Raw genomic sequence first — 13103 nt, forward strand, 5'->3', positions numbered from 1 at the left:
TCTCTATGAATATTACTGTATCTGTGAGCAGGTTCCTCTCTCTGAATATTACTGTATCTGTGAGCAGGTTCCTCTCTCTGAATATTACTGTATCTGTGAGCAGGTTCCTCTCTCTGAATATTACTGTATCTGTGAGCAGGTTCCTCTCTCTGAATATTACTGTATCTGTGAGCGTGTTTCCTCTCTCTGAATATTACTGTATCTGTGAGCAGGTTCCTCTCTCTGAATATTACTCTATCTGTGAGCAAGTTCCTCTCTCTGAATATTACTGTATCTGTGAGCAGATTCCTCTCTGAATATTACTGTATCTGTGAGCAGATTCCTCTCTGAATATTACTGTATCTGTGAGCAGATTCCTCTCTGAATATTACTGTATCTGTGAACGTGTTTCCTCTCTCTGAATATTACTGTATCTGTGAGCAGGTTCCTCTCTCTGAATATTACTGTATCTGTGAGCGTGTTTCCTCTCTCTGAATATTACTGTATCTGTGAGCAGATTCCTCTCTCTGAATATTACTGTATCTGTGAGCAGGTTCCTCTCTCTGAATATTACTGTATCTGTGAGCAGGTTCCTCTCTCTGAATATTACTGTATCTGTGAGCAGGTTCCTCTCTCTGAATATTACTGTACCTGTGAGCAGGTTCCTCTCGATGAATATTAATGTATCTGTGAGCGTGTTTCCTCTCTCTGAATATTACTGTATCTGTGAGCAGGTTCCTCTCTCTGAATGTTACTGTATCTGTGAGCCGGTTCCTCTCTCTGAATATTACTGTACCTGTGAGCAGGTTCCTCTCGATGAATATTAATGTATCTGTGAGCGTGTTTCCTCTCTCTGAATATTACTGTATCTGTGAGCAGGTTCCTCTCTCTGAATATTACTGTATCTGTGAGCCGGTTCCTCTCTCTGAATATTACTGTATCTGTGAGCAGGTTCCTCTCTCTGAATATTACTGTATCTGTGAGCAGGTTCCTCTCTCTGAATATTACTGTATCTGTGAGCGTGTTTCCTCTCTCTGAATATTACTGTATCTGTGAGCAGGTTCCTCTCTCTGAATATTACTGTACCTGTGAGCAGGTTCCTCTCCCTGAATATTACTGTATCTGTGAGCAGGTTCCTCTCTGAATATTACTGTATCTGTGAGCAGGTTCCTCTCTCTGAATATTACTGTATCTGTGAGCAGGTTCCTCTCTCTGAATATTACTGTATCTGTGAGCAGGTTCCTCTCTCTGAATATTACTGTATCTGTGAGCAGGTTCCTCTCTCTGAATATTACTGTATCTGTGAGCAGGTTCCTCTCTCTGAATATTACTGTATCTGTGAGCAGGTTCCTCTCTCTGAATATTTCTGTATCTGTGAGCAGGTTCCTCTCTCTGAATATTACTGTATCTGTGAGCAGGTTCCTCTCTCTGAATATTACTGTATCTGTGAGCAGGTCCCTCTCTCTGAATATTACTGTATCTGTGAGCAGGTTCCTCTCTCTGAATATTACTGTATCTGTGAGCAGGTTCCTCTCTCTGAATATTACTGTATCTGTGAGCAGGTTCCTCTCTCTGAATATTACTGTATCTGTGAGCAGGTTCCTCTCTCTGAATATTACTGTATCTGTGAGCGTATTCCACTGTCTCTGAGGCAGATTGGACAGGGTACTCTACATTCTATAATTGTTGTTTGATTTCTCTGGCAGGGAGCCTGTGACTAAGTATACCTTCCGCCAGTACCGTGTGTTGGGGAAGGGTGGTTTTGGTGAGGTGAGTAGCAGAGATCGGCAGTGACCTGATGCTGGAGCTCTTTGTTATGGTGTCCCTGCTGGCTGAACTCTGTGCGTCTCTCCCCCTTAGGTATGTGCTTGCCAGGTTCGTGCCACGGGAAAGATGTACGCCTGCAAAAAACTGGAGAAGAAACGAATCAAGAAGCGGAAAGGAGATACAATGGCATTAAATGAAAAAGAGATTTTGGAAAAAGTCAACAGTAGGTTTGTAGTAAGTACTTGGATTGATTTCATTATCAGAGCAGCAATAACAGGGATCTGTATCAGTCCAGACACACCGGGCGGTCTGTGTGTGTCAGTCTGACTATCTGTGACCAGGGTCTGTGTGTGTGAGTCTGACTATCTGTGACCAGGGTCTGTGTGTGTGAGTCTGACTATCTGTGACCAGGGTCTGTGTGTGTGTGAGTCTGACTATCGGTGACCAGGGTCTGTGTGTGTGTGAGTCTGACTATCTGTGACCAGGGTCTGTGTGTGTCAGTCTGACTATCTGTGACCAGGGTCTGTGTGTGTCAGTCTGACTATCTGTGACCAGGGTCTGTGTGTGTGTCAGTCTGACTATCTGTGACCAGGGTCTGTGTGTGTGTGAGTCTGACTATCTGTGACCAGGGTCTGTGTGTGTCAGTCTGACTATCTGTGACCAGGGTCTGTGTGTGTGTGAGTCTGACTATCTGTGACCAGGGTCTGTGTGTGTGTCAGTCTGACTATCTGTGACCAGGGTCTGTGTGTGTGAGTCTGACTATCTGTGACCAGGGTCTGTGTGTGTCAGTCTGACTATCTGTGACCAGGGTCTGTGTGTGTGAGTCTGACTATCTGTGACCAGGATCTGTGTGTGTGTCAGTCTGACTATCTGTGTCCAGGGTCTGTGTGTGTGTGTCAGTCTGACTATCTGTGACCAGGGTCTGTGTGTGTGTGAGTCTGACTATCTGTGACCAGGGTCTGTGTGTGTCAGTCTGACTATCTGTGACCAGGGTCTGTGTGTGTGTCAGTCTGACTATCTGTGACCAGGGTCTGTGTGTGTGTGAGTCTGACTATCGGTGACCAGGGTCTGTGTGTGTGTCAGTCTGACTATCTGTGACCAGGGTCTGTGTGTGTGTCAGTCTGACTATCTGTGACCAGGGTCTGTGTGTGTGAGTCTGACTTTCTGTGACCAGGATCTGTGTGTGTCAGTCTGACTATCTGTGACCAGGGTCTGTGTGTGTCAGTCTGACTATCTGTGACCAGGGTCTGCCTGGTCAGGAGGTGAACGAGCCACACAGTTCAAACCAGCCACTAACCCCGGGGAACCACAGCCACACGATACAACTGACAAACCCCAGCATAACTACCAGGGAGGAAGCCACACATAGTCCCCCTACCATTCCCAGCTCACCAAGAGAAGAGCAGCATAGCCAGGAAGTGAGTGAGCCTTCCAGGGCTGACCAGCTTAGCCAGGAAGTGAGTGAGCCTTCCAGGGCCGACCAGACACATACCCCGGGATCACACAGCCAGATACAACCAAAAGATAAATTTAATCAATTAGAGATAGAGATGGTTAAACTTAGAGAGGAGTTCCTCAAATTGAATGACGAACAAAAGCAAGAGAGGGAGAGACACAAGAGAGAGCTGAATCTACTTGAGAAACAGGTGAATCTACTTAGGAATCAGGTGAAAGAGCTGCAGGAAAAAGAAGAGAGCCATAGAGGAGAGATAACACCATTAGACCAGCAACCAGAGGCTAGAGATAAGACAAGACAGAGCCGGACGGAACGGCTGCACTCTCACACGGGACAAAAGCAACAGACACACAATACAAGGGGTGCCACACAGACCGACCAGCATACTGATTCGCAATCTTCCCCCACCACCGTGGAACCACAAGCGAGCCGCTCACAAGAGGTACGCACACACCAGACACCCCAGCCCAGCACACACACTATGAGTCCAGGCGAAAGCCACCAGACAGTAAACACAAACAAGGCTGACGTCGTAATACTCATAGACTCAAATGGGAAATTTCTATGGGAGAAAAAGCTCTTCCCTAGAAGTAAAGTAGAAAAGATTTGGTGCCCAACAACAGACAGAGCCATGGGATGGCTGACCAAAGCCAGATTAGGCTCCCCCCAACACATAATAATACACACGGGCACAAATGACCTAAAGGCCAAACAGAAAGAGGTAGCAACATCGCTCAGAGCAATGATTAGGAAGGCAAGCAGTACATTTCCAAACACTAGAATCACTGTTTCCACAATATTGCCGAGAACAGACTTCAACAACAACACAATTCATGAGATAAATGCCAGCATAGCAAGAGACTGCGAATCAAACCACAATGTACACCTGGCCCAACACCCCACCCTCGATGAGGAATGTCTTTACGACCACGTCCACATCCAAAGGCAAAGAATATCGATCTTTGCTAAAGCCCTGAAGGACGTCGCTTTTAACCGGGTCCATACCCAGACTCCAAGAGGACCCCCCCCCCGACCAACAGAGATCAGCGGGGTACATATCAGGAACACTACAAAGACCACCACCACACCAACCGAGACCAGAGAGGATCCCCATGCAAAACAACAATATCAGACCTGCACCACTCCTGTCCCACAGGGGAATAGGACCGCTCCCAGCCAGACAGAGGGAGAGATGCACAGGACGTACGCAATACCTCAGACAGAAACAATCCATTAAGAGACAATAAGCAGATGTGCAGCAGCATCTACTTCTGCCTTAGGGATCAAGGACTAATTAATAGAAAGAACTGTAACCAAATTGTATTAACTTTTATAGACAACTGAGGTGATATTTTTTTTCCCCACACTTAGACACGACAAACACGTACCACTCTTTAACCTATCATAGTAAAAGATCAAACTTAACATGAAATCCTTATATATTTCGACCTGGAATATCCAAGGTCTACGCTATTCAATGCTAAAAGTGAAGAGTAGGACCCCAGAGTTCATAGAGGAAACTAAAGATCTAGATATTATCATTTTACAGGAAACTTGGTATAAAGGAAAAGGACACACCGGCTGTCCCCAAGGGTACACTGAGCTGGTGGTCCCCTCCAATAAATTACCAAGTGTAACCCAAGGCAGAGACTCCGGAGGCATACTGATCTGGTTTAAAACAGAACTTAAGAATTACATCAAATTTATAAAAAAGGGCGAAAACCATATGTGGCTCAAACTTGAGAGGGAGATTATCTCAAACACCCAAGATGTTTACATTTGCGCACTTTATATCCCTCCAATCGATTCCCCATACTTTAAAGAGGACACCTTCTCCAACATGGAGGGGGAAATTATCCAATACCAGGCCCAGGGGAACGTGTTGATCTGTGGGGACCTCAATTCAAGAACGGGCGAAGAACCAGACTTCACCAATAATCAGGGAAACAATTACGTATTCGGGAATAACCACTTTGACATCCCTTCCCTTCCATACAGGCATAACTGCGACAAGCAGTCAAATACCAACGGTAAACAGCTACTACAGCTCTGTCGAAACCTGGGTCTGTACATTGTCAATGGTAGGTTCATAGGAGACCTCCTAGGAAGATCGACTTTTTGCTCACCTCTTGGCTGCAGCACAGTAGACTATATGATTACAGACTTAGACCCATCCTCTTTCAGAGCATTCACAGTCAAACCACAAACAACACTGTCAGATCACAGTCAAATTACTATGTTTCTCAAAAAGACAGAAACAAACAACATAGAAACACAACCCAGTAAACTGTACAACACCAAAAAATCGTACAGATGGGCCAAAAATGACACGGAAAAATACCAGAAAACAATTAGCAATGCATCAACTCAAGCTCTCTTAGACACCTTTCTGGATAACATATACACTCACAATAAAGAAGGCGTAAACCGGGCAGTTAGTAAACTAAACAATATTTTTGATAATTTGGCAACAAATGCAAACTTGAAAGCTCGCAAGAACAAACCCAAAACAAAAAACTATGAAAAATGGTTTGACCATGATTGCCATAACATGAGGAAAAAACTTAGAAAAATATCAAACCAAAAACACAGACATCCAGAAAACGAGGAATTACGCCTTACTTATTGTCAGACACTAACACAATACAGAAACACACTCAGAACCAAAAAAGAGCAATTTATTAAGAATACACTCAGCTCCATGGAGGAATCCATTGATTCCAATTGTTTCTGGGACAACTTGAAAACACTACACAAAAAACAACACGACGATTTGTCCATTCAAAATGGGGACATATGGGTAAACCACTTTGAAAAATTATACCAGAAAAACACACTAAGACCAGAGCAACACCAAATACGGAAAAAACTGGAAAAGCTTGAAATGGCCATAAAAGATAACCAAAACCCGCTAGACGCCATAATAACAGAAAAAGAACTTCTTGAAAAACTCAGGACCTGCGACCAGGAAAAGCTTGCGGGACAGACGGCATACTAAACGAGATGATTAAACACGCAGACGACAAAATGAAACTGGCTATCCTAAAACTCTTCAACTTGGTTCTGAGTGTCGGTTATTTCCCTGACATCTGGAACAAAGGACTCATAACACCCATATACAAAAGTGGGGACAAAGTCGACCCAAACAACTATCGAGGCATCTGTGTAAACAGTAACCTGGGGAAGGTATTCTGTAGCATCATAAACAAAAGACTTATAAACTTCCTTGAGGAGCACAATGTTTTGAGTAAAAGCCAAATTGGATTCCTGCCAAACTATAGAACATCCGATCATATCTTCACCCTACAGACCCTAATTGACAAACACGTTCACCATAACAAAAGCAAAATCTACGCATGCTTTGTTGATTTCCAGAAGGCTTTCGACTCCATCTGGCATGACGGTTTATTCCTGAAACTTATCGAAAGCGGGGTAGGAGGGAAAACATATGATGTAATTAAATCAATGTATACAAACAATAAATGTGCAGTTAAAATTGGAGACAAACAAACAAAATACTTCCCACAGGGGCGGGGGGTGACGCAGGGCTCGCCAATCTCACCGACACTCTTTAATATTTACATTAATGGATTGGCAAAACTACTTGAACAATCTACAGCACCCGGCCTCACCCTATATGAATCCAAGGTTAAATTCCTCCTCTATGCAGACGACCTGGTTCTGCTGTCACCAACTAAGGAGGGTCTACAGCAGAACCTGGACCTGCTGGAGTCGTACTGCCAGACTTGGGCCCTGACAAATCCCCAAAAAACCAAAGTCCTTGTGTTCCAGCAAAGATCCAAACATCAGGGACCCAAAATAAATTTCACAGTAGGAACAACCAAAATCGAACAAACCACTCACTACACATACTTGGGCTTAAAAATCAGTTCTACGGGAAACTTCAAACGGGCTGTGAATGAACTGAAAGAGAAAGCAAGAAGGGCTTTCTATGCCATCAAAAAATCAATCCAAATAGAAATCCCAATTAGCATTTGGCTCAAAATTTTCAAATCAGTAACTGAACCAATTGCACTCTATGGCAGTGAGGTATGGGGACCACTAACACAACAAGAATTTGCAAAATGGGACAAACACCCTATTGAGATCCTACATGCAGAATTCTGTAAAAGTATCCTCCGGACTCAAAGGAAAACAGTAAACAATGCATGCAGGGCGGAACTAGGCCAATATCCATTAATAATCACTATCCAAAAAAGAGCCACCAAATTTTGGAATCACCTACAAATGAGCAACCCCCAATGCTATCACTACGACGCCCTGAAATGCCAAGAGCTGACCATAAAGAAGAATACCCTCAGTCAACTAGGCCTGGGACTCAGTGAAGTAACTACTAACAATAACCAGTCCCAGGACAGTGACAGGGTAACACAAAGTATTTGACCCAACACAATCGTCGCTAAGCAAAAGGAAAAATATCTGACATATTGGGCAGAAACAACAAAAACCCAAAGCAAACTCAATTGCTACTTGGCCCTAAACAGACAATACAACATAGCTGATTACCTGACCATGGTAAAGGATAACAAACTGAGAAGAACCTTGACAAGGTACAGACTTAGCGAACATAGCCTAGCGATCGAAAAAGGCAGACACAGGCAGACCAGGCTGCCAAGAGAAGACAGGATATGCTCTCATTGCAGTCAGGGAGTAGTTGAGACAGAGATGCACTTCCTCACAGCCTGTGGAAAATATCAGGGCATCAGGGAGAATTTCTACCAAAAATTCTCACAAATATGCCCTGAATTCAGAAATCTGAATGACAACCAAAAACTCCCATTCCTACTGGGGGAGGAGAGAAGCTGTGTAACACTGGCGGCACACTACGTTACAGCTTGCCATGAACAGAGGGACAACCAGTAAACTAAGACAAGAGTATATATAAACAAGGCGAATGTATATTTATAAACTCAGGGATATACCTGTTTATACACTGTATGAATAGAACCGCGTTTATGTGTTCAATCATAAATGTATTTTGATGCTTTGGCAACATAAGATGTACCTTATCATGCCAATAAAGCGATGTGAATTGTGAATTGTGTGAGTGAGTCTGACTATCTGTGACCAGGGTCTGTGTGTGTGTCAGTCTGACTATCTGTGACCAGGGTCTGTGTGTGTGTCAGTCTGACTATCTGTGACCAGGGTCTGTGTGTGTGTCAGTCTGACTATCTGTGACCAGGGTCTGTGTGTGTCAGTCTGACTATCTGTGACCAGGGTCTGTGTGTGAGTGGGTCTGACTATCTGTGACCAGGGTCTGTGGGTGTGTGAGTCTGACTATCCGTAACCAGGGTCTGTGTGTGTCAGTCTGACTATCTGTGACCAGGGTCTGTGTGTGTCAGTCTGACTATCTGTGACTAGGGTCTGTGTGTGTCAGTCTGACTATCTGTGACCAGGGTCTGTGTGTGTGTCAGTCTGACTATCTGTGACCAGGGTCTGTGTGTGTGTCAGTCTGACTATCTGTGACCAGGGTCTGTGTGTGTGTCAGTCTGACTATCTGTGACCAGGGTCAGTGTGTGTGTGAGTCTGACTATCTGTGACCAGGATCTGTGTGTGTCAGTCTGACTATCTGTGACCAGGGTCTGTGTGTGTGTCAGTCTGACTATCTGTGACCAGGGTCTGTGTGTGTGTCAGTCTGACTATCTGTGACCAGGGTCTGTGTGTGTGTCAGTCTGACTATCTGTGACCAGGGTCAGTGTGTGTGAGTCTGACTATCTGTGACCAGGGTCAGTGTGTGTGTGAGTCTGACTATCTGTGACTGGGGTCTGTGTGTGTGAGTCTGACTATCTGTGACCAGGGTCAGTGTGTGTGTGAGTCTGACTATCTGTGACCAGGGTCAGTGTGTGTGTGAGTCTGACTATCTGTGGCTTGTTTTGCTCCAGGTCAGTCTGGCCTATGCCTATGAGACGAAAGATGCCCTGTGCCTGGTTTTGACTCTGATGAATGGAGGCGATCTCAAGTTTCACATCTATCACATGGGAGAGGCTGGCTTTCCGGAGGAGCGGGCCGTGTTCTACACAGCACAGATCTGCTGTGGCCTGGAGCACCTACAGAGAGCGCGGGTGGTGTACAGGTGAGTGTGCAACTGGCATATTGAGCATTCTTTCATATATTCATTTATTGCAGTTATCAATTTCTTGGCCTTTTCTCTATCTGTCTGTGGTTGATTTTCATCGTCCTGCACCTCACTGACGGGCCCTTCTTTTGCAGAGACTTGAAGCCAGAAAATCTGCTCCTGGACGACCACGGTGAGGAACTTCACACACAGCGCGCACACCCCAAGATTCCTCCTCCCTCTCTCCACCGTCCCTCCCCCAGCCCCAGCTCTTCACCCCCCAAACCCCTCGTCCTGGCTCCCCCCACCTCGTCCCGACTCCCTCTCTCCACCGCCCCTCCCCCAGCCCCAGCTCTTCACCCCCCAAACCCCTCGTCCTGGCTCTCCCCGCCCCCCCCACCTCGTCCCGGCGCCCTCCCGCCACCCCTCTCAACCCGGCTCTCTCCTCATACCCCCCCGCGTCCCTGCACCCCCCCAACCTGCGGTGGAACCTGTTGCTCCAATCCCCCCTCTCACTGTGTGTGCCTCGAGTTGCTGGTTCACTAACTGGTGTCTAGTTGCCTGGTTTGCCCCTTGCCTGCGATCACAGTAATGGAGTGTGTCCGGCGCGCTGTTGTCCCCTGAACACACCGACGGTAACCGCAGGAGTCTGAGGCAAACCACAGCCAGCTTTAGCAGCTGGGTCTCGGCCCCAAGCCCACACTGATGCTCAGGTGCTCAGCCAATGGGTAGAGCAGCCAAGGTACCTGGTCTTGTGCTGCTGGGCCTGGTTAAACAACTCCTGAGCTGCTGGGAGTTCCTGGGTGCAGTGATTTGAATTAAAGCCAGTGTTGTTTGTACAGGTCACATTCGGATCTCAGACCTGGGACTGGCAGTATACGTGTCAGAGGGGAAGACTGTGAAGGGCAGAGTGGGCACTGTGGGATACATGGGTGAGTATGGTGCACACGGAGCCTCGCTTGCTCCCAACGCTATCGGCAGGCGGCAGATAGAGAGCGGTCTGTTTACAAGCAGTGTTACTTGTGATCAGAAACCGGAGTGAAGGCTCGAGAGAAAGCTCATTTGGAGTTTAGGAGGAACGGTTCCAGAATCAATCGTAGCTGCGGACATATTATAGAAACATAGAAACATAGAAGATAGGAGCAGGAGTAGGCCATTCGGCCCTTCGAGCCTGCTCCGCCATTCAACGAGATCATGGCTGATCATCCAAACCCTAGCACCCGGTCCCTACACCGACAGCCATCCCACACAAGCTCTATCCCCGTAACCCTGGGATTCCCGATCTCCCATGGCGTTCCGCACAGGAAGCTTGGCGTCCGAATCACAGTGGTGAGCTTCACCATGGTCCCATTCCAAGGTGGGGTGAGGTAGAGCCCAGGAGTGGGGAATGTTGGGAACGGGAGCCCGGGAGTGGGGAATGTTGGGAGGGAGAGCCGGGAATGAGGAATGTTGGGGGAGGGAGCCCGGGAGTGGTGGACGGTAGCATAGTTGTAATGTCACTGGGCGTCCTCAACATTGACTCTGGAATCCATGAAGTCTCAGGGCTTCAGGTCAAGCGTGGGCAAGGAAACCTCCTGCTGATTACCACCTACCGCCCTCCCTCAGCTGATGAATCAGTACTCCTCCATGTTTAACACCAATTGGAAGAAACACTGAGAGTAGCAAGGGCACAGAATGTACTCTGGGTGGGGAACTTCAATGTCCATCACCAAGAGTGGCTCGGTAGCACCACTACTGACCGAGCTGGCTGAGTCCTGAAGGACATAACTGCCAGTCTGGGCCTGCGACAGGTGGTGAGAGAAACAACACGAGGGGAAAAACCTACTTGACCTCATCCTCACCAATCTACCTGTCGCAGATGCATCTGTCCATGACAGTATTGGTAGCAGTGACCACCGTACAGTCATTGTGGAGACAAAGTCCCATCTTCATGCTGAGGGCACACTCCAGCATGTTGTGTGGCACTACCACCATGTTAAATGGGATAGATTCAGAACAAATCTAGCAGCTCAAAACTGGGCATCCATCAGCAGCAGCAGAATTGTATTCCACCACAATCTGTAACCTCATGGCCCGGCATATCCCTCACTCTACCATTACCACCAAGCCCTGGGACCAACCCTGGTTCAATGAGGAGTGTAGAAGAGCATGCCGGGAGCAGCACCAGGCGTACCTAAAAATGAGGTGCCAACCTGGGGAAGCTGCAACACAGGACTACATGCATGCTAAAAAGCGGAAGCAGCATGCTATAGATAGAGCTAAGCAATCCCACAATCAACGGATCAGATCAAAGCTCTGCAGTCCTGCCACATCCAGTCGTGAATGGTGGTGGACCATTAAACAACTAACGGGAGAAGGAGACTCCATGAGTATCCCCATCCTCAATGATGGTGGAGCCCAGCACGTGAGTGCAAAAGACAAGGCTGAAGCGTTTGCAACCATCTTCAGCCAGAAGTGCCGAGTGGATGATCCATATCAGCCTCCTCCTGAGGTCCCCACCATCACAGAAGCCAGTCTTCAGCCAATTCGATTCACTCCACGTGATATCAAGAAACGGCTGAGCGCACTGGATACAGCAAAGGCTATGGGCCCCGACAACATCCCGGCTATCGTACTGAAGACTTGTGCTCCAGAACTAGCCGCGCCTCTAGCCAAGCTGTTCCAGTACAGCTACAACACTGGCATTTATCCAACAATGTGGAAAACTGCCCAGGTACGTCCTGTCCACAAAAAGCAGGACAAATCCAATCTGGCCAATTATCGCCCCATCAGTCTATTCTCAATCAGCAGCAAAGTGATGGAAGGTGTCATCGACAGTGCTACTAAGCGACACTTACTCACCAATAACCTGCTCACTGATGCCCAGTTTGGGTTCTGCCAAGACCACACGGCTCCCGACCTCATTACAGCTTTGGCCCAAACATGGACACAGGAGCTGAATTCCAGAGGTGAGGTGAGAGTGACTGCCCTTGACATCAAGGCAGCATTTGACCGAGTGTGGTATCAAGGAGCCCGAGTAAAACTGAAGTCAATGGGAATCGGGGGGAAAACTCTCCACTGGCTGCAGTCATACCTAGCACAAAGGAAGGTGGTTGAAGGTCAATCATCTCAGCCCCAGGACATCGCTGCAGGAGTTCCTCGGGGTAGTGTCCTAAGCCCAACCATCTTCAGCTGCTTCATCAATGAAGCCCACATCCCATGAATGAATCTTTTAAAAAACATAAGAACATAAGAAATAGGAGCAGGAGTAGGCCATTCGGCCCCTCGAGCCTGCTCCGCCATTCAATAAGATCATGGCTGATCTGATCTTGGCCTCAACTCCACTTCCCTGCCCGCTCCCCATAACCCTTGACTCCCTTATCGTTCAAAAATCTGTCTCTCTCCACCTTAAATATATTCAATGACCCAACCCCCACAGCTCTCTGGGGTAGAGAATTCCACAGATTCATGATCCTCTGGGAGAAGAAATTCCTCCTCATCTCAGTTTTAAATGGGCGACCCTTTAATCTGGAACTATGCCCCCGAGTTCTAGATTCCCCCACGAGGGGAAACAATCTCTCTGCATCTACCCTCTCAAGCCCCCTCAGCGTCTTATATGTTTCATAGAAACATAGAAGATAGGAGCAGGAGTCGGCCATTCGGCCCTTCGAGCCTGCTCTGCCATTCAATGAGATCATGGCTGATCATCCAAATTCAGTACCCTGTCCCTGCCTTCTCCCCATATCCCTTGATCCCTTTAGCCTCAAGAAATATATCCAACTCTTTCTTGAATATATTTAATGAACTGGCCTCCACCGCCCTCTGTGGCAGAGAATTCCACAGGTT

The 13103-nt window shown here is 47.1% G+C and overlaps 2 protein-coding genes across 2 annotated transcripts in view; both read left to right on the forward strand.

Moving 5' to 3' along the window:
• LOC147105446 (mixed lineage kinase domain-like protein) overlaps positions 1-1773 on the forward strand; it is a 132453-nt gene extending 130680 nt beyond the window's left edge. The window contains exon 11 of the mRNA XM_086010903.1: positions 1686-1773. Coding sequence (XP_085867029.1) covers positions 1686-1773 — 88 coding nt within the window. The remainder of the gene's footprint in view (positions 1-1685) is intronic.
• LOC147105447 (G protein-coupled receptor kinase 6-like) lies at positions 1528-11588 on the forward strand. Its single transcript, XM_086009814.1, has 5 exons — positions 1528-1749; positions 1840-1980; positions 9106-9296; positions 9434-9471; positions 10121-11588. Exons 2-5 carry the CDS (start codon positions 1873-1875, stop codon positions 10318-10320), a joined length of 537 nt encoding a protein of 178 aa, XP_085865940.1. The 5' UTR covers positions 1528-1749; positions 1840-1872; the 3' UTR covers positions 10321-11588.
• Positions 11589-13103: the final 1515 nt, after the last annotated feature.

Source organism: Somniosus microcephalus, chromosome 17 (assembly GCF_052327205.1).
Source record: "Somniosus microcephalus isolate GS21.2 chromosome 17, FLI_Smic_1.0, whole genome shotgun sequence".
Lineage (NCBI taxonomy): Eukaryota > Metazoa > Chordata > Chondrichthyes > Squaliformes > Somniosidae > Somniosus > Somniosus microcephalus.

Coding starts and splice junctions, on each gene's coding strand:
- LOC147105447 (XM_086009814.1), top strand. CDS start 1,873: ATGTACGCCTGCAAAAAACTGGAGAAGAAACGAATCAAGAAGCGGAAA. Junction 1,981..9,105: donor AAGTCAACAGTAGGTTTGTA/GTAAGTACTTGG, acceptor GTTTTGCTCCAG/GTCAGTCTGGCCTATGCCTA. Junction 9,297..9,433: donor AGAGCGCGGGTGGTGTACAG/GTGAGTGTGCAA, acceptor CTTCTTTTGCAG/AGACTTGAAGCCAGAAAATC.